Source organism: Aspergillus puulaauensis, chromosome 8, assembly GCF_016861865.1.
Source record: "Aspergillus puulaauensis MK2 DNA, chromosome 8, nearly complete sequence".
In the NCBI taxonomy this organism is placed as follows: Eukaryota; Fungi; Ascomycota; class Eurotiomycetes; order Eurotiales; family Aspergillaceae; genus Aspergillus; species Aspergillus puulaauensis.
This window is the reverse complement of record NC_054864.1, coordinates 1,451,060-1,471,124: the sequence shown is the minus strand read 5'-3', so window position 1 is coordinate 1,471,124 and position 20,065 is coordinate 1,451,060. Positions and strand designations below refer to the sequence as shown.

At 50.5% G+C, this 20,065-nt stretch overlaps 7 protein-coding genes across 7 annotated transcripts; 3 read left to right on the top strand and 4 right to left on the bottom strand.

The window, feature by feature from the left end:
• Nucleotides 1-134: 134 nt before the first annotated feature.
• On the top strand, nucleotides 135-1,791 carry OST1 (dolichyl-diphosphooligosaccharide--protein glycotransferase subunit OST1; the record flags this gene model as incomplete). The annotated part of the gene is made up of 3 exons (XM_041696872.1): nucleotides 135-490; nucleotides 564-1,599; nucleotides 1,666-1,791. 3 exons carry the CDS (start codon nucleotides 135-137, stop codon nucleotides 1,789-1,791), a joined length of 1,518 nt encoding a protein of 505 aa, XP_041562459.1.
• A 396-nt stretch (nucleotides 1,792-2,187) lies between these two features.
• On the bottom strand, nucleotides 2,188-3,429 carry CEG1 (mRNA guanylyltransferase; the record flags this gene model as incomplete). The annotated part of the gene is made up of 1 exon (XM_041696871.1): nucleotides 2,188-3,429. One exon carries the CDS (start codon nucleotides 3,427-3,429, stop codon nucleotides 2,188-2,190), a length of 1,242 nt encoding a protein of 413 aa, XP_041562458.1.
• Nucleotides 3,430-4,044: 615 nt separating this feature from the next.
• Nucleotides 4,045-5,482, bottom strand: APUU_80574S (deubiquitination module subunit SGF73; the record flags this gene model as incomplete). The annotated part of the gene is made up of 4 exons (XM_041696870.1): nucleotides 4,045-4,427; nucleotides 4,483-5,139; nucleotides 5,218-5,340; nucleotides 5,455-5,482. 4 exons carry the CDS (start codon nucleotides 5,480-5,482, stop codon nucleotides 4,045-4,047), a joined length of 1,191 nt encoding a protein of 396 aa, XP_041562457.1.
• A 646-nt stretch (nucleotides 5,483-6,128) lies between these two features.
• APUU_80573S (putative RNA binding protein Jsn1) lies at nucleotides 6,129-9,803 on the bottom strand (the record flags this gene model as incomplete). Its single annotated transcript, XM_041696869.1, has 3 exons — nucleotides 6,129-6,134; nucleotides 6,190-9,496; nucleotides 9,565-9,803. 3 exons carry the CDS (start codon nucleotides 9,801-9,803, stop codon nucleotides 6,129-6,131), a joined length of 3,552 nt encoding a protein of 1,183 aa, XP_041562456.1.
• A 2,448-nt stretch (nucleotides 9,804-12,251) lies between these two features.
• On the top strand, nucleotides 12,252-14,562 carry APUU_80572A (putative signal transducer; the record flags this gene model as incomplete). The annotated part of the gene is made up of 2 exons (XM_041696867.1): nucleotides 12,252-14,079; nucleotides 14,150-14,562. The coding sequence occupies 2 exons, from the start codon at nucleotides 12,252-12,254 to the stop codon at nucleotides 14,560-14,562; spliced, it is 2,241 nt and encodes a 746-aa protein (XP_041562455.1).
• A 3,173-nt stretch (nucleotides 14,563-17,735) lies between these two features.
• APUU_80571A (uncharacterized protein) lies at nucleotides 17,736-18,933 on the top strand (the record flags this gene model as incomplete). Its single annotated transcript, XM_041696866.1, has 3 exons — nucleotides 17,736-17,941; nucleotides 18,098-18,157; nucleotides 18,273-18,933. 3 exons carry the CDS (start codon nucleotides 17,736-17,738, stop codon nucleotides 18,931-18,933), a joined length of 927 nt encoding a protein of 308 aa, XP_041562454.1.
• Nucleotides 18,934-19,509: 576 nt separating this feature from the next.
• APUU_80570S (uncharacterized protein) lies at nucleotides 19,510-19,983 on the bottom strand (the record flags this gene model as incomplete). The annotated part of the gene is made up of 2 exons (XM_041696865.1): nucleotides 19,510-19,608; nucleotides 19,801-19,983. The coding sequence occupies 2 exons, from the start codon at nucleotides 19,981-19,983 to the stop codon at nucleotides 19,510-19,512; spliced, it is 282 nt and encodes a 93-aa protein (XP_041562453.1).
• Between the last annotated feature and the right edge of the window lie 82 nt (nucleotides 19,984-20,065).

Sequence of the window (20,065 nt, the reverse complement as noted above, 5' to 3'; positions counted from 1 at the left end):
CCTCAGCATCACGCCGACCACTCCTCCGCCTCTCCCCGCCGTCTATCCTCGTCGCCTTCTCGTTTCCACTCATTCTCCTGGTGAGAACTCTTTAGCTCCTCAGTGCGGTCCGGTGCAAGGCTGCGCTTGCCACAATGAGGCCGTTGGCTACCGTTGTTACTGCGTTCTGCGGGCTTGTCCTGTCCAGCAGCTCTATAGTTTCCGCCCATTCCACCTCCACCTCGTCAAAAGCTGTGCCCCCCGCCGACTTCAAGCCCCCTCAGGTGTTTAAGAATGCGAATCTGGTCCGGAATACGAATTTAGAGAAGGGCTACGCTCGTGAGACCATCAACGTGGTTGTCGAGAATGTGGATAAACAACCCCAGAGCGAGTACTATCTGTCCTTCCCATCGGACGTATTCGACCGTGTTGGAGGGCTAGAAGTCCGCAATAAGAAAGAAGCAGAGAAAGGAAGGTTTGATGTGGAAGCTACAGAGCTTGCCTCGCCCAGGTAAGTCTCCAATGTCGCGTTCAATGGCTGATGCAGAAACCAGTTGGCCTCAAAACTAACCCGAGTTAATTAGTGACTTTCAATACTTCCTTGTCCGCTTCCCTGAGCCTCTTGCTCCCTCATCGCAGCTTACTCTTGGAATATCGTACTCGCTCCTGAACTCTCTCCAGCCACGCCCGGCTGCCATTGAGCAGACGGATCGTCAGTTCCTCACTTATTCTTTCTCCGCATATGTACCCTCCGCCTACCAGACCGTGACGCAGAAGACCAAAGTCAAGTTTGGAAGTACAAATGTGCCCGATTACACAACGACCGATCTCAAATCAGGAGCGGATCCCGAACGTCAGGGCTCGATCTACACCTATGGACCCTACGACACTGCCAAGGTCGCCCCGGGCACAAGCTACCCCATTACTGTTCGCTATGAGTTTACGAAGCCGGTGATCACAGCCTCTCTGCTGGAACGAGACCTGGAAGTTTCTCACTGGGGTGGCAACCTGGCCACGGAAGAGCGCTACTGGCTCCATAACAACGGCTCCAAGCTCCTAAACCAGTTCTCCCGCGTGGACTGGACTGTTTCGAACTACCAACAAGCCCCTTCATCAGCTGTTAGAGAGTTGAAATACCCTCTCAAGCCAGGCTCAGTGGACCCTTACTTTATTGACGACATCGGAAACGTCTCCACGAGCCGCTACCGCCCAGGGCTTAGGAACCGCGATGGTAACCTGGACCTCAAACCCCGCTTCCCCATCTTCGGTGGCTGGAACTACAGTTTCCGCATTGGTTGGAACAACGACCTCTCGCGCTTTTTGCGCCAGGCAGCTTCCACCACCGATTCTTATGTGCTCAAGGTCCCGTTCCTCGAGGGACCTAAGATGGACGAAGGTATTCAGTACGAGAAGGTGGTTTTGCGTGTCGTCCTCCCCGAGGGTGCTCGAAATGTGCGCTACGAGACTCTCGAAAGCACCTCCAGCAATGGGCTGCCCGGTGCGAGCCAGATCCAATCGTCGTTGTCCACTCACAAGACCTTCATGGATACCATTGGCCGCACCACTTTGACCCTTACTGTGGACGGCCTCACTGACGAGGCACGCGACTCCCAGCTTCTGGTAAGTTTCGAAAATTTAATTACAACGTATATACAATCATGTTCTAGTCACTCACTTAGCAACTAGGTTACCTACGATTACTCCTTCTGGGATGGAATGCGCAAGCCCATTACTTTTACACTCGGTCTATTCAGTGTCTTTGCGGCAGCCTGGGCAATTACAAACATCGATGTCAGCATCAAGAAGCGATAGTGTGTATCTTTAGTCTGCATGTCATTTCCTCTTTATCTTTCTTATACCAGCAAAATAAGAGCATAAATTGCGCCTTTCACATATATACTATCTCAATACGACGTAGAAGAAATAAGGTAACATGGTCCTTATTTCCGCACCCTGCTAAAAGAACCAAAGCCGGCATGCTAAATGATAAATCGAATCGGATATACAATTATACAGCATGCCCCTGCTGTCTCTCTTTCAACATTAAAGGATAGAGAAGAAGAAAACCAGTTTTGACAGCACTCCACCCACCCACCCCCTCATCAGAGCGTGAATAATGAGCTGAGATGAAATCCCCAACGCCAGAACACCCCGCAAAAGCAAACTTAATAGGAATAGATTAAACGAATAAAGAAACGCAATTTAATGTTATTCCTCGAATTTCCTCTTAACTCCATTCCCGTTTACATGCGGTGGGCCAGCCGGCCTTGCACGCGGTTTCCGATCATCAAAGTCACCCCCCTGGGCACGCTTTTTCCAAGCTGTTTTGATAGCCGGCGCAGTGCGGATGAGGTCTTCCTCCGTAACGCGGTCCTCGATGCTTTGTAATACCTTGTCCACGGTGGTAAAATGATTTGCGTCTGCTTTATCGTCGCGCACTCTGTGGAAGCGCCATCGGCCAGTCTCGTCCTTCGAGCATTCCACGATTGCGTCGTCGAGTGGCATCTGGAGAGCCTTGAGGTCTTCCCATTCAGACGGGGTAACGTACATCTCGCTGAATGGTTGGTATTGATCATTATTGTGGAGGACGAAAAGGTGGAATATGGGGAGAGCGTCATAGTCAGGGTAAGGTTCTGTGATGCCGTCTGCTTCGTCGTCGGTGTCCGGTTCGAGGACGGGGAATTCGAGGCGAAGCCGGAAGTCGATGGTGTTTTCGGCGGGAGGTTTCCATTTCAGAATGTGCTCATCCGTACCGATGCGGTACGGTGTGCTGCGGCAGGTGAAGATGAGTCCATCATTACCGTGTATTCTCTTCACTTTGGGGATCACTTCACGAAACATCATCTCGATGCCGTAGCTGAACTGGGTAGATTTGTCTTCGACTGTGAAAACTCGGTGCTGTTTTTCTTCGGGGAAGCGCTGATAAAGCGCGTTATAAGGCTTCAGAACCTTCTCCTTAAAGTATGCGAGACGTTTGTCGAGAGTGCGGTGCATCAGGCTCTGACCGTCCAATACGAGGCAGTCGAAGACGAGGAACTTTAGCTGCTGGGAGCCATCATCGTATGTGTCGTTGACAAGCTCACCATCCACCAGCGTATCCACGTGGAAAGACTGGAAGGTATCATCGTTTGGCAGGGGAAAGTGCAGGTTCGGAACGTAGCGGTACTCGTTTTTGCGATCGATCAGGTAGTGAATTTCCGGGTTGTCTGAGTCTGGCTCCCCGCGCGCAAAGTACATAAGGCAGCGGATGCCGTCCGTCTTTTCACATACATAATAATCTTCGCGTTGTAGTTCGGTGAGGTGGTGTCTGGAAAAGCTGACCGGTTGGGCGCCGGGGAAGTTGAGGTTTTTGCGACCTAGTAGCTCTGCGACCTCTCTGCGGAATTGATCAGCGAGCTCAGGCTCTGCCTTCATGCCGACGGCATCGAGATCAGGCACAGAATTCCCCATCTTCCCCTTGGTTTCTCTTCTATATCCTCTAGGTCTGGCGACAGATGCGCGAACGGGGTGCGCGTGGGGATCAAGGGAGTTGGTCTGATCGCTCGTAGACTCTTTCTCACTGGCCCGTAGGCGCAGAGAGATCAAATACAGGTGGCTGCGCCGCGAAGGGAAATTCAGGGCCCAGAGAAGGAGTTTGTGAATATGGGCGGACTTTGTTGAGATGCGATTTGCTTTAAGGAATGTGCTCTTTGTTCTTTCCTGGGATCTTCGTCGGCGAGGATGAAGTTCAGTGCCTCAGGCAAATAATTGCGTGTTAGGGGCAACGCAGCGGCCTTAATTTCAAGGCTAGGAGACAAATGTGAGTTCGGAATGTATAAAATGAGTACGATTTAATATATATAAATATCAACAGCTCGTTAACTTGGGGGGTATCGTATTGTCAGAACAGGCAAAAATCAAATCAAACAGCCAGCCAAGTTCCCAAGGCAAAAAGGTATTCCACCAACGCCTGCACCTAACCGGTTCGCCCAACAGAAATGAATGTATAATACTGTCATCATCACTCATTGTAAGAAGATAGAGGAGTGAGATAGCAAGAGAAGAAGACAATTTTCGCCACGTCCCCTATGAGCCCGCCACTACCGGAGTTTTCCTCGCAACATCTGACGCGGTGAGGTTGGCATTATCCAAGTCAATATCGCCCGGAGCATCCGCTATGTCGATATCGTCCATCGGCTGGAAGAGATTCCCCTCAATTGGACTGTTGACTTGGTCGCCAGTTGAAAAGAGCCCACCACCGCGGGCACCACCCAGCGCATGTGAAAGCATTTCCTTGATTCGTACATACTGATACTTCTTCTTGGTAGATATCAAAGTGTGGCTGACCAGCGGTTGCGGTTGAGAGCGCGAAATTGCTGCCATGACAGCGTCTTTCTCTTCGTCTGAGTCGACAGGACCATTGTTTTCCAAGTCGTCTTGGAGTGGTGCGTTTGCGTCGATAGCCGCCTCTGTAAACCATTAGTATACCCCAACCCCATAATCTGTTCAATATGGTAAACATACTCTGTTGACGAGCCTGGTTCTTCTTTTGATATGCTTGGAGTAACATGTCATACGGCAAAGACCGTCCAGGCACGGCACGCTTTGCACCCATGGAATGACTCTTGCAAGTTAACGACCGGGCACACTGAGCACCATTCGGCAGAGGAACACCACATTGCTTCTCAACATCAACAGGACCCTTCGGCTTCGGCGCCTTTGGTTTCTGTTCTTCCTTCTTCTTTTTCTTCTTCGGCTCCTTGTCCTTGTTATCATCATCACCCTCCGCCTTGCGCTTCTTGCCTTTCTTCGTCCCATCTTCCGCCATGCCCTTGACGGCACTCTTCTTTGCGCTTTTCTGAGCCTTCACCGTATCATCTCCGTCACCCTTATCGCCACCCGCGCCATCCTCATCGCCATCTTTCTCTCCGGCCTTGGCTCTATTAGCCGCATCCCGAGCCTCCTTCTTCTTCCGCGCCTTCTCCTGCTTCGCCCTTATACATCCCCTGATATGCTCTGCAGCATTCTGCTTGAGGACCGGCCTCTTGCAAGTCTTGCAAACTACAGTCTCGATGTGGTCCTCTTCGCGCGGCTTCCCCGTGGGGAAAACAGACATCGTCTTCTCATCGATCTCCGGCAGGATCGGCGATGAGCCAGGTGAATTGGGTGGTTCTTTGTTGTCTGGGAAACGGCAAACAGAACCCGGCCGTCAGTAATCGCGGGAAAGGAAAGCTCGGATCATGATCGAGTTATCCTCACCCTTCTTTTTCCCTAGTTTCCCTGCCTTCTTCAGCTTGATCTTGCCCGGCTTGGTATCCTTCTCGGAGAACTTGAATCCCGATGCATCGATGAAGCTTCCAGAGCCTGACGCGGCCGGCGATGCTGCATTGTTGAAAAACGAAAGGTTAGCACAATTTAATAGTAAGCCGGCAGCGATAACGATGGCTATAGATAGATCGGATGGTGGTTTCGGGGATATTGGGATTAAAAGCATACCTCGACCGATGTCGCCGTTTGTAGGCATTATCACGGTGCAACAGGTTTCCGTGGTACTTTCACACAGCAAACGGGCGAGCAAAAAATAATAATAACAACAAGTGACTGGGACCTATACCAGTGGACCTGAATTCGATAACTCTGATTGCGTGTATGGGCGAAGTCTTCGGTCGGCCCTTACTCTGTCGTTCATCAAAGATGGGGCAGCCGCATTAGGAATGTCACGTGCTACGCTTCGACACAGAGGATGGCTACAAAAGTGTGTTAGTTAACTATCTCGCCCTCGTCCAAAACTACTTGAGACAAATTCCAGAAAAGCATATCATCATCATAATCATGATCATAAATAATAGTAATACTACTAAACAATAGATATGGTTTTATATCCAACAGGGCTATGATGGGGAAATTGGTAGAATCGAGACCGAGGCTTTGTCACCTTGAGATTGCAGGACCCATACACAATAACACCAATATGCTCAAAAATAAATAAATTGCAACACTTTTCGTTTTTTTCATGCTTCTGCATTCCCCTTCCCCAAGACGATCCAGCGTCGATCTAGGTTTGATAGAGCATTCCGACATCCCACTCTGTGTCACTGAAAGCGAGAGAAATAAGTAAAGAACTTTATACACGGGTAGAATCCAAGGCGGATTAGAAGGTATAGAAAAATTCAGCGCTGCCGAGATACGTTAGCTTTTTCTTTTATAGAACGGGGACTAAGAGTAACTCACACGTCCGCGTCGTCCCCCGGACGGCTGTCCTTGTACAGGGGGTGCTTGAGAGTAATATTGAGGGGGGTACTGATACATCTGGGCTGTGCCCATGACAGGGCTGAATTGTTGGGGAGCATAAGGTGACTGGTTGAGCAATGGCCCCGGATTGATTTGGCCTGGGGCTCCTGACATGGGACCAGGTTGGCTTTGCATGCCTCGAAGGTTGTCCGATCCAGGGGGATATCCGTAGTTAGAATTTCCCAGAGGCGGATAGAGACCACCTGGTGATACACCCCGAGATTGCGCTGCAAGATATGCTTGATACTGCATCTGCTGTTGTGCGAGAGGTATCATAGGATCCTGACCGAAGCCGGCCCCATTCAAACCATTCATGGCACCGGCAGAACCAAGACCACCAACGCCATTGACAGGGTAAGGCTCAAATTGCCCTGGATTCTGGGACTGTTCGGTTGGCAAAGACCGCGCGCCATCAAGGTTTTGATTCATGGTGGGAAACTGCCCGCTATATTGCCTATCCATGGACGGCTGCGATGAATAATTGGAAGACGCTTGTCGGGAAGTGGGCCGATGCTGCTGTTTCTCGGGATTAGAAGCGTGGCCGGTACTCTCACGACCGTGATGATTATCACGAGAGCTACCCCGAGCAGAAAGACCAACTTCGTCCATTAAACGTTTGTAACCCTGGCTTGGTGTGGCTTTTAGTTTGGTAAGAACTTTCGAGACGTTCTTTACGACTTCTGCTCGCATCGACTCATCAAAGAATGGTGTTGTCAGAACCTTAAAAATCAACGTGGCACCCGAGGTTTGGTCACTCAGGATCTTCTCCAGCACCTCGTCCCCTGGACTAAAAAATAGGGCTTTCAACACAATTTCCCGAGCCTCGGGCTCGTTCCGTTGATTGATCACTTTAAGAACCGTCAGATACGCAACCTTGTGTGTGCAGAGGTGCACTAGGTGAGGAACTAATCTCGGCGCCAGCACAGTACGACGATGGGGGAAGGTGCAGGTATCCAAGAACCAAGTAAGCAATAGAGCGCCGTTGGCATTTGTGGCGAGCTGCACACTATGGAGAGCGATCGCTGCTGCGAGCATCCGTTGTTGATCCTTCGTAGCATGATGGCTTTCTAGACAGGCACGCATAGCTCGAGCTCCAAATCGACCTTGCGAGACCTCCCACATCCGGCTTAACATAGTCTCGAACACGAAATCATTGTAGGGGGACCCGAAGCGCAGGCAGCATTGGAGGACATAGTTTCCGTATTGGTCCAGGAATAGAGGTACAGTATACGGTCGAAGAGCGTCAACGATCATCCGCATTTGCATCGGCGTTTTGGCAACATCAATGATCTTTTGTGCTGCCCAGGTACCATTCTTGTGCACGCCAATTTCACCTAGATGAGGTGCGATCGGGACTAGCATTTGTTCTTTCGTAGGCTCGGAGCAGAACTCAAATAGTTTCTGAACAACAGTGTTACCTAGATAATCGGAAGCAAGCTCCGCAATTTCGGGGAGCATTGCCACCGCGGTCTCCTCAATTTCCTGAATTGAACAGGCTCCATTATCGATCCTTTTGCGAATGTCACGAAGGCGAGGGGCATCAAACATTCTAGTTTGGTTCGGTTCAGGGATCGACGGAATCTCGTCGTTGAATCCCTGAAAGGCAATCGCCTGCTGAATATTCGCGGTAATCTTGGCGGCGTCATCGTCAGTTGCCCCGAATTCTTTGACAATCTGTATCATTTCAAGCTGGAGATCAGGGAGCGAAGGTAGCTGAGGAACACTGGTTCCGCCGCTGAATTTTTCCACATCGGGGGCAGTCGATTTCGAATTCGGATCTGGCGTTGGTGAAGGTTGGGTACCGTTGACTCCAGGTGTCCCAGCGTTAGATGACCCAGGCACCTTGGCGTATCCGATTCGAACAGGACCAGCACCAGGGAAGATTTCCTTTCCGTTGAGCAAAGACTTGGCTTGGACAGCGCTCTCAATACGCTCAAAATTGACAAACCCACAATTCTTATGGGTCAGTACACGCGTGGACTCAATTTTGCCGTACATGCTGAAAATAGCCTCCAGAGATGTTACAGTCGTGGAAACGGGGATACTGCCTATCCAGAGGGCTCGAGTTGGGCCATCTTGGTTGTTCTCGTCAACCAGGTCCGTAGTAGTGCGAATTCCCATGTTGGCGCCACCGCCTCCAGCTAGATGCATCATTTGAACAGCCTCTGTCAGATCATCATATTCACCAGTTTCGGCAATGTTCAAATCGGCAGCACTGAAACTATTTTCCAGACGCGACGGTGTTGCAAGATAATTGCGAATGGATGATCGCTGCGGAGGAGCTTCGAGAACGCCTGCTGTCCTCGCGCGGGGTCGATTAGCTGTCGCATGGTTTGCAAACGCCTGCACTGCCAGGTTATGTTGATGAATCTGAGCTTGAGTTGCGGCCAACTGGGCAGCTGTGGCGGCTGCGGATGGTGTAACAGTTCCCGAGGGGAGTTGTGAGTAGCGACTTTCGTACTCGAGGTCTTCATCATCAGCATACTTTTCCTTTGCATTGACCGAGTAAGAGCGGATACGGCTGTTGTTCTTTATCATCGCTAGCTCAGCAAGTAGCGGAGGAAGGGACGTCTGCTGCTGCTGCTGTTGTTGCTGCTGTTGGAGTAGAACGTCAACGGACGGTCGTACAAGATTGGCCCGAGCTTGCTGCGGGGTTTCTGCGAGACCAAGATAGTCCAAAGTCTTCACATCACTATCTGTGAGTCCGTCTCGCGAGAAGGACGATTGACTAGGCGAAGTCGGACCCTCGGAAGACCTAATGCTGGTAAGGGTTGTTGCTCGATCACGGCCGGAGCCCCAGTTCGTGGAGAATAGTGACGGGCCGAATGGTCCTGAAGACCCCAGGAAGTTGGTGCGTTGCGGCATTGAGCCAGCCCGAAGGCGGGAGAGATTACCCGTGCCGCTGCCACCCATGGTTGTCGGAGGCTTGATGCCTGTGTCGATACCAGACACACCAGTGGGTCTGAACGGGCTGGTCGAAGGCGTGGGTCGGGAAGTTTGGGACACAAAAGGCTGCTGAAGGTTCGCCTCGTTGAGAACGCCGACTGGGGAAAATCGAGACGGGACTGTGCCAGCTCGAGTTCTCCGTGCAGGCCCGTTCACAGAGCTACTTGTAGGAGGCACGAGGTCCGGAAAACCCTCCTGGCTGGGTGACTCGGGAATATTTTCACGCAGAGGGGTAGAATGGCCGCTGGTTGGAGGACCCCAAAACGGAGAGACGCCTTCTTCCGCTTGTATCTCGCGTGCACTATAGTAATCACAGCCGTTAACGAAGGATAACGATGTTTGAAATCGTCCCCGGGATAAGTCACCTACCGTTTTGAGTATAAGCGGGCACCAAGTTCGTGAGACGGGGATCCAGCCCCTAATCTTGCACTTCCAATTGAGCCTGCAGTACCATTGAGACTAGTAGACGACCCAAATGGAGGCTTAATGGCGGCATTTGCGGACGAATCACTTGGAGAACTGCGACCAGTAGAAGTCCCAGACATGGGTTGGGTAGTAGGAATATAATTGAGGCTCATATGACCCTCGGGCCGTGTCACCGGTAGCATTATGAACTAGTACCTCCGCCACGAAACTTGGTAATGAGTTGTCTTGGTAAGAGCTGCGGAGCCTTTGTATTATGCGGTGGCCACAATGTATAAATATCCTGCACGGGAATCTCAACCCACGACAACCATAAGTTCGATGGTGATGCTTCAGAGGATGGTGGAATATTGACCGTGCACCACAAGTCGGATGACAATCAGCGCAATGAATGATGTCTCAAGCTGCGTGTTGCATCAGGGCTTTGCTTGATTTAGGTAATGCGTGCGACGGTGGGGTTGACCGGAAGAGTCGCCCGAGTGAATACGTAAGCTCGAATGAAGCTGAAGTGTAGGCTAGGAAGACGAATTGGATAGGCAATCCGCCAGCGTTCGGTCGTTAGGCGTAGAGATCGAGAAAAGTAATCGCGATAAATAAAAGAGTCGCTTGGCTCGGAATGGAATCCAGCTGGCACCAAAGATGCAAAGTGTACTAAATTCCAAAGCAAGGTGAACCGGAAAGCTGCAACGACTCGCGAGGAGAAAAAAGACCGAGGAGATGCGATTAATCGTCGGGATAACAATTCGAGAAAGAGAAAGAATAAAGGCGACTCCAAGGTGCAAGGGCCAGAAAAACCGACTTGGTGGTGGCTGGAAATTAGCAGGGCAGCTCAGGGCAGAAGCCGAAAAGTGGAACGGCAGGCTATGGAGAAAGGATCGGGAGATGACGTGACTAAAAAGTGATACGGTATGGAAAGAATTAGGAGAGAGAAGAAAGACGAAGAGTTGGATAAGAAAGGGAGAGAAGAACAGGAGAGGTGAGAGCAGGAGGAACGGATGATGCTGGGAGATCACAGAGGAGTCGGAAGGGACAGAGGAAAAGACTTTCGAGTAGGCGGTTGCGGGCTGCGGTAGGCTGGCTGGCTGTGGTAGCAGGGCACTTGGAGTTTGGAGCTCCCGGCTGCTTCACGCCCTGTGGTTGGCCCGTTCCGTCGTCAAATGTGGTCAAATGTGAACGAAGACTCGTCCTTTGTCGAGATTACTCTGTGTTCACTGTATTCACGATTGATTATTCTGAAGCTCTCGCGGGCTGAAATGAATCAAGGGCAGTGCTACTGGTGGTTGATTTTGTTTGCGTGCGTCTGCGCTCTGCGACCATGCATATAATGGAACTGCCAGGATGGCTGTGGTTTTATTCAACTCGGGCTTTTTTACTTGCGAGCTGATACCGTTGCTTTTGCTCGTCTCATCTTTTCGTCCATATTCACCCTTTCGATGAATTTACTAGATCGCATCAATGAATCACCTCCTGTCTCTCAAACCCTGGATCCTGTGCGGCTATGGGGCGTTTCAGGTGAGGATCCAGAGATGTCTCTGGAGTTTATTTCGGTGCCTCGAACAATGGCGTTTCTCAACTTTGCGCCTAGGAGCGATCTGCCCCTCGTTGATTAATCCGATGGGCACACTCGAGGTGACCGAAGTCCCCTTACCGGCCTTCCTTCCTCTGTGAGCAGGAGTATGGAACACAGGCTTAATGTGACAGGGGCTTTCGAACTACAGCCCTTCTCAGGAACGAGCAGCCCCTTTCTGACACCGTTGGCAAGTCGATGATGTGCCAACCTGCCAATCACGGGCTGAACCACCGTACGAATTCTGAAACAGGGAGGGATCTGAAAACTCGGCCCCGTTTGGATGCTTGACACTCTTGAAACATCTTCGACCCCGCATTCCAACGCCCTGATGAAGTTCTGCGTCCGCCACGGAAAAGGCCGAGATGGAACCGAACAGGTCGCAGTAGAGACGGTCAAACACGATGGATCCTTTTAAACAGTACTATAGATGAACACTTTTCACGAGAGTTATAGTTTTGTCTATCTTTTACGACTTGACATCAGTAAGGAGGCAAGAAGGAGTTTGTGCTTGTGGCCCCTTCATCAAGGCATCCTCGGAATATGCCGGCCCCTAACGCAAGGAGACAAGGCTGTCGTAATATTGGGACGCCCATCACATCAGAGATCACTCCCAAGTCCCAAGAAAAATTGAACGTGGATTGGTGGTGCCCCGAATTCTCCGGGCACTCTTGGCCAAGACAGCAGCAAAGAGATAGTTAAGGTATCAAATTTACTGCCTCAGGCATAAAGGTTTCGAAGACCTGATTTAGACCGCCACTTAGTAATCTGTCAACTTTTCTAGTTCTAACTTAACTTACCGCCTTCAGAGCTTCCATCGGCGACGAGTGTTCATAGTGGCACCCTTCTTCTCAAATCATTATATTACCAATTAGCAGTCCTACATTATATGCTTATAATATTTATTCTTTACATCTTTCAGTTCTCAGCGACGTCTTGGATGGAGTTAGGGCGGCTGTTTAGCCCTTCACGCATCTTATAAACGCGTCTTACTGATTGCGCGAACTATCGAACGATTAATTAATTACATAAAGCGCTCAACATCTTTTTGACCGGATAATCGAAAATGTCACACTATGAAGATATGTCTTCTTCCTCTTCCGAGGAGGAGGAGGAGGAGGTTCCTGTGGAATCGCTCATCAAGGGACGCGAAAAGCGGAGCACAGCTGGACGGCAGATGTCCGCCCTCTTAGACGCTGAGGCGGATGATGAACTGGCGCTATTATTCGAAGAGGTGGATGATGATAATGAGTTTGCAGCGGATATAGCAGAAGTGGGCGGCGAAGAGGATGATATGGGACTTGAGTCCTCTTCCGATGACGATGATCAAGGACCGAACGCTCAGGCGGACGACTTCGAGGGAGAACAACAAATTCAGAAGGAAGAAAAGGAGGAGAAGAAGAAAAAGAGAGCCCAAGAAGACCTTCGGTATAGGATTACAAGCAAAAAGGTGAAAATCGACCCAACCGCCGCGCCGAAGGTGCCAACGGGGGCTCCTCCTCGCCAAAGGAAGAAGTCGGAACGAGTTTCATGGATTCCTACAGTTGATGAAGGACCTACACGATCATCCTCTCGTCGGCAAACCATGCAAAATAAAGAACTCACGCATGCTCGGTTAAAGGATAGCGAGGAAAAGCGTGTTCGTTTAATTGCCACGATGGAGGAAGCAGCCAAGCGGAAGGCAAAGCACAAGCCGAAATCGATGACGCAGGCTGAGCGTCTCGTAGAAGCCGAAAGAGTGGAAAAACACAACAGCAAAAGCCTCAATCGTTGGGAGGAGATGGAGAAAAGGAAGGCAGAGGAAAGGCGAGCGAAGATTGAAGCATTGCAGAATCGCCGCCTCGAAGGTCCTGTTATATCTTACTGGAGTGGTGTCGCGACCTGGGCCGACGGACGGTTAACGCAAGTTGGGAAAGTAGCGATCACGCCAAAGCCAGAGAAAGACGACAGTGGGCGGAAGAAGAGCAAGAAGGCGGATAAAGAAGGGAAGAGTGTCACGGAGCAACCAGTGAGCAATACTGCCACTGAACCTGGGGTATCACAGGCTATAGTCCCTATCAATCCGTCCGAAAACCCCACGCAGCCCACCACCGACGCTAAACAAGACCAACCTACGCAATCTACTCAACCTGCTCAACAAACAACCACTGGTACCAGCGTGGTTATTGATCCGGCGTTGGAGGAGAACCACTCTGAGACCAAAAACGAAGCTTCGATAACCTCTACCCAACCTATCAGCCCTACGAAGGGAGCATCGGAAGACCAGTTACCAGCCTCCACCCCCAGCGCATTTCCAGAGGCAGACGCAGCTGCTAGTGTGCCAAAAGAGAACGCGGAAGTAAACGGAGATGCGCGGGTTTCTAGTGAACAACTAGCAAAAGCATCTAATAGTGGGGCAACAAAAGGGACGGCAGAAGAGACACCAGACCGTCCGGCAGCACCAAACTCAACATCACAAACTGATGAAGTCACGACAGAGGAAAATGATCAGGCTCCTGACGCCGAATCATCACTTAAGTCAGAAGAGAAGCACAGCGATGTCGCTCAAGTGTCAACTCCGGAGCCACTAAAAACCACTCAGACAATACCTGGCGTGCAATCGACATCCGACCCTGCTTCAGAGCTGCCGGTTTCCAGTGGCCCCGGCCTTGATCAACCGGGCGGGACACGGAAAGAGAGCCCACAGGTCCCAGCGGCAATTGAACAACAACCTGATATCCATATAGACGAGCCAAATGCGACAACTGCAGATTCACAGCCACCTGCGGCTGCCCCCGCGGTCATCGAACACACCGGAAGATTCCTGACTGTGCTGGAGAATTTTGACGACAAAACTGCCCAGAGTGGAGACTTCAGCATCTACTTCAATGCAAAGAAACCACCTAGGCTTACAAGTACGTGGAAATCTCTCTCCCTCGTGATCCTTTCTTTTTTAACTTTGCGTCAATTACTGATTTGTCATAGAAATATCGTCCTCACTTTGTGTTATCACGTCACTTCCATCACGCTACCGAGACCCAGATACATCCCTCCCATTCGCAAACTCCTATGCATACCACGAAATTCGCCATACAGCTGCTCAAAAGTATTCCTGGAGCCCTATGCTTGGGTGCTACGTTGGACCCGCTGGTATCGCCGCGCGCGGCGTACCTGCAAGGTTCCTAGATCCCAGTGCCCCGAAAGAGAGCAGCCCAAAGCCTAACGGCACAGTCGATGAGTCCAAATCCCCAAGTAAGGATGGAGAGGCCGCAAAGACGGCTGGCCCCAATAACTCAACTCCAGCCGCGGCCACGACCACGACCACACCTGTGGCCACACCTGCTGCGCCAGCACCTGTTACAGTTGGCGCCAGCGATGCCATGGATATCGACAAATGATAGCCGGGCGCTTCTCATTCTTGGCCTTTATTTATGTACAATACCGCTATGATACCCTTTAGGATAAATTCTACAACTTACTTTCCCGGATACATCCAACTTTGCGGAACCACTTACCTACTTAGGATAAAGGCTAACACTGATAGCCATTTGCCCCTGCACAAAGAGCATTACCTAATGTGGGCCAAGCGGTGGGTGGCCTGGTCTAGCAACTCACCTTTAGCTCTTAATCATATGCGCCTATTAGTTATTACGGGTATGAGTCTGGCTTATGGCTTTTGATTTTTGAAGCTGTACGGTGTAGCCTGTGACGGAGCCCACGGCACAAAGAAAACAGCTAAGTTGACTAATTTAGTATGTAGATCCCGATCGACGGCCATCGCGGGCACGACGCAAGTCTACCTCCACTTCCTGACTCGAAAAGTCGAAAACATCAGGTTCAGCTTGTTGTTAACCTCTTAGGGGGGTTCTTAGCGTGCGGGGAATAATACGGAGTAGGCCACCTTTTGCCAGGGTCTCGGGGCGAGTTTAAAAAAAAAAAAAAAGGCCAGCCTAGGTATAGACAGCAGGAAAATCGCAAGATCTGGGGGTATGGCGTCACGTCACATCCGGGCTCAATAAGGTGATCTGAGTTTCTTAATTCCTTCTTGTAGTGAAGGAAAGTTGACGTTTTCTATTGCCTCATTTGCATCAATAGTCATGCTATATTGTATGTTTTCTTGCGTCATCAGGCGAAAATTTTGCAGCGTATTGTCCAGACCGTAGGGCGAATGATGACTGGCTGCCACATAAGGTTATTGTTTGGACTTTGGAATGATTGAGTTACGGAAGTGGACGGGAGGTCTGGGTAGAGCCATGGACGCAGAGGGCACTGGGGCACCCCAGCGTTGTTTCTGCGTTGCATCGAGAAACCGCGATACCCGTGGACTGCGCTGAATCAATGCCTGGTTGCAGCAGACTCAACTCCTGCCCTTCTGGAGGGTGTAGGGTAGGCATGCATGGACCGTCAAGGCCAATGCAGGTTCCCATCACGGGTCCACTTGCTCTTCTATGCGCGAATAATATAGGAGAGTAGCATGAAACGTGATGTTTCGCCCTGCCAACTTCTACAGCGTCTACTGGCCGGGGGCCTGTTCTTGCTGCGCCAGCGGGGCCTATCATCGAGTTAAAATCGAGCACAGGTTCTTCACACCAAAGAAGCCGGCACCGGCATTGCACCGCGCCGGAATCGAGGCAGCTAATAAGTGCCTTGGTTGACCCCAGGCAGAGACTCTTTGAATGCCTGAGCGTTTGTGGAGAATGGAATGTTTCGGGCTTCATCATCGACGTGCCCCACTATCGTCGTTTTGAGTCTTCGATCCTTCAGTCTTGTCGCCCTTGATTATGTGTCACCTTCTTTGTTTAGATCCTCGAGTCTCTGTCGTATCAAAAATACCACGCTGAAGGGCCTGTGGGTTTTGAGAACCCCGGTAGTGGCACCCAAAAATACGTAACTTAACTGGTGCCTGTTTTGTTAAGGGCACCATTATTTCCTCCAAGGTGCACGCATTTTGGTGGCATTTACGAGCGGTGTGAGGAAAGCGACTCGTGGAAAGGGCACCCGGATGAATTGTTTCCCACCAGCAGTCTTTCCAGCGAGTAGGGGACGATCCCCCTCAGCCCTCCGGAGCCCATGTTCTCGATACATGCAGCCCAGCAAGTGGCCCAATCGCCGCTACGTCTGCAGCCAGTGTCAGAGCTCTTCTGCAGAGCACTGGCCTGCTGCACCCATCAGGTGGTTCAACCTGAAGAGTTGACAGCTTGGTTGCACGGGCAATTGTCTAGAAGCAGAGACAGGGTGTGGGGCACAACAGCCAGATAGGCTCACGAATGACATCGACCGATCACCCTGTTGAAACAGAGTAGCAAACAGGCCATACTGGGGGGCCATCTCATCAACCTGAAAGAAAGGCCGGCTGGGAGAGCCGGAGAGAAGAAGTATTCAAGACGCGGACCAAGGAACTGAGCCGAGCCGTCAGTCAAGACTCAAGGGACGGCGGGCTATAATTAGTGTCGACGTCAAGGAGATGAATGACCGAGACTGTGAGTGCCTGAGGACCCAGGTGTCGCGTTCTGACGTGCTCGGGATCGTCATCCACCCATCCAAGCAGGTGCTTTCGGCAGCCATCCTGCGGCGTTCTAGAACCTCGCTCGACATACGCGTTCATGATCAACCAATTCGTCCTCCTCCCAAGGTTGCTCTCCATTTGAGTCGCTCGTTCGCCGCCTATTTAAATACTCTATTTACTCCCCCACTTCAGCTACTCTGAGACAGGCGATTCAATCACTTTCTCCACCGTGGTCTCGAGTCTCGACTGCTCCCCAGTCTGGGTCTTGACTCATATGTCGGCACTTCTATTCTTATTTATACTCGTGGATCAGTAGCATTGCATTTCGTCACCAATCCGGCGTCCGCTTAAAATCCCCTGTCTGCCGTCCGTCAGTCAAAAACCAAAAAATATTCCGAGCCATTTTCCTCATCTGCTGTGCAATCCTAGCAGCATACCGGTAAATCTACAAATAATCCCGCATAGCAATCAGGGCCAGCGGCCGTATCTTCCAGCCCTTGCACGACTCAGCGCGAGACAAGAACTAGAAAAGAGAGACAAATCAAACCAAAAATAAACCCAGTTTGCCTTGGTATGTCCCGATCCGGTTCTTCAAAGCACCGCCTGTTCCCTATCTCGATCTTTCCCTTATCTTTTGCCCCTCTACAGGCCAATGATAAGGACCGACAACGTTGCTGTTTGTGCCACGGCTGACCTTTGGGGTTTCACAGTCAAAAGCTTATCACTTTCGTTATCTTTGTGAACGCTCTCAGAAGACAAGCCTTGCTGTACATATTTGTCCTGTCACTGGCTCTCTTTGCAGTTTCCCGCATTCGTCCTTCCTCAGCATTCCTCCTGATTTACCTCAATCGTCCACTTTCATCCAAGCACACAATACTGCGGTCGCCTTTCGTGATACAGTGAGACGTTTGTTTTGAGGCCGACTTAACCAAGCCCCTTGGAAATCCCTCATACCCGGCCCCCTCAGGGGAATCACCCGTGCTCCACACTGCATATCACTGGGCTATTACAGATAAATCAGCCGGCCAAGAATCCTTGATACTATACAAAGGCCTCACCGCCACCATGACTCAAAGTAACGGTCTTTCCCATCACCGTCGCTCCCCTTCCGGTTCAAACTCGTCCAAAAGGCCTGCCAGACCAGCAATTCATCGGAAGGGCACCTCATTTGCGAATATCTCCATTTCCAAATTGGGCTCTGGTCAAGCCCGATCCGCCTCAGCAGACGACGATCGGACTCCTGAGATGGCCGCCAGTTTCCTCAATTATTGGTATGTTTTGAGATTCATATATACCCTTCTCATCATACACCGCCACCTCCTTCCCGCTCCCATTCTCGGACGAGGGGCCTAATCGTTATCATTATCCAAACCCTTGCATGTCGGACTCCTACTTATCAGTTGTGCTTATGCTAATATCTTCTGCAGTGCCATGTGCGAGAAGCAGATAACCGTGCCCGATAACCGCCTTCTTTATTGCAGTGAAAGGTATGACCCCTTATCATTCCCTGATAGCCTTGGTCTTGTTTATATAAAGACGTCCTTTTCTCCCATCCTCCCTTGTTATTCCTTAATTATCAATATTCACTAACGTACCTTAAAGTTGCCGCCGCAGAGACACCCAAAAGCCTCTTTCTGCCTCACTCTCATACTACAACACGTCATCCGCTCCTATCACACCTCCATCTTCTCCCCCAATGTCTCCTCGAACAATCGTGGCGCCGTTGACACCCACGAAACTCCCTGTTACAGCTTCTCAGCCTATCCGGATACCCACTGACATGAACCATGTCCGAACGGATCTTGATCCCACCGAATGGAAGCCCGTCATACCCAACGACAGTCATACTCCAAGCCTGATGACTTCGGACGCCTGGAAATACCTCTGCAAATTCCACGGCGACGAGCCTGTGGTTCCGATTCGGCGCTCCAAGGGCCACAACCAAAGCTCAAGTAGCTTATCTACTCTTCCTTCGTTGAGCCAGACTGTCGCATCGACACCCTCCTCTCTGAGCAGCACTGCATCAGATTACATGGGCCATGTGTCTGACTCCGCTCACCGCCCTCTACCTCCTCGTCATAAGCCCTGTTTCTCTAGCGGCGGTAGCGCGAAGGGCGTAGAGTTGGTTGTCCCTCATATCGAGATGATTCCAGACTCCCCCGTCGACACTTCAAACAGCGGGTCCATATTTCCAGCTAGCAGTGGCCTATGGAGCGGGAAGACCGAGACTACTCCAGCCATAACTGTCTCTGATGAGAACTGATCCGGACTACGCTTATACACAGTTCATGGCGTTTAGGTGGTGTTACACAGATGGATTGTGGCCAACCTTTTTTATTTATCATTATTTTATACAAAGCGGAGTACAGGCGGTATACCATAGAATTCAGCGCAAAGGGACACGACTTGATGTGTGATTTAAATAGCGTTTCCTTTACTTTAAATTTCAACCAGACAGACCGTGCTACCACCGGTACTTTAGATCGATATCAAAAGCAAAAAGAAAGAAAGAAAAAAGCATCAAGACCTCGAAGTGCATATATCGCAAACCCCCTACTAGACTCGGTGTAGACAACAACATTTTATTGGGGAAATCACACAATAAACATCGTAAAAAGTAGCTGATAATCAATATTTTAGAAAATACGGTGGTTTAAGCATAGGACGTAAATATTCAATTAACGCCCATCCGATCAACCAGTGACACTGGAGACAATAGCAAAGTCCTTCCGTCCGAACACCTGACCAGTCGTCCATCTCATCCATTATTTATATTAAATTCAATTATACATTATACTCATTCATCGAAGGGTCTGCTCCCATTACCACATTCTGAACCTTAGAACCGCCCAGCACCACGATCCGCCGTGGTGACCGGCACGCCGCCTTCCCTTGCATCCGAGTAGCAGCAAATGTAGCATCCCTGGTGGGGGCGGAACTGTATAGGGAGATTATATATGTAAGTTTCAAATCCAAATAAGATAAAACAAAGAAGCAGCACCAGGTAGATATCAAGTCCGAGACAGGAGCAGGACGTTAACAAAGTATACAAATGTTAAGATACATTTTGGACAAAACGGAGGGGTGTCAAGTAAAGCAAAATAGAACGAACTGAAATAAAAGGGTGTACCTGTATATTTTTTCCACAGTCCAAAGTCTCTGGGGCTTTAACGCAGGCGCCCACGCAGGCGCTGTTTCCGAGGTCCTTCCCTTGCCGTTTTGCGAATCGGGTTGCGCCCACGGGGCTGCTGGGATGCGCGTGGGCGGCAGCGAGGAGGAACATGAGACCAAGAGATAGGGCTGAGAAGTGCATGGTGGATATTGATAGTGGGCGGACTGCAGATGATTCGCAAGTCGCTAATTAATTGACTCGGTGTCTATTGGGTGTTTCTTTT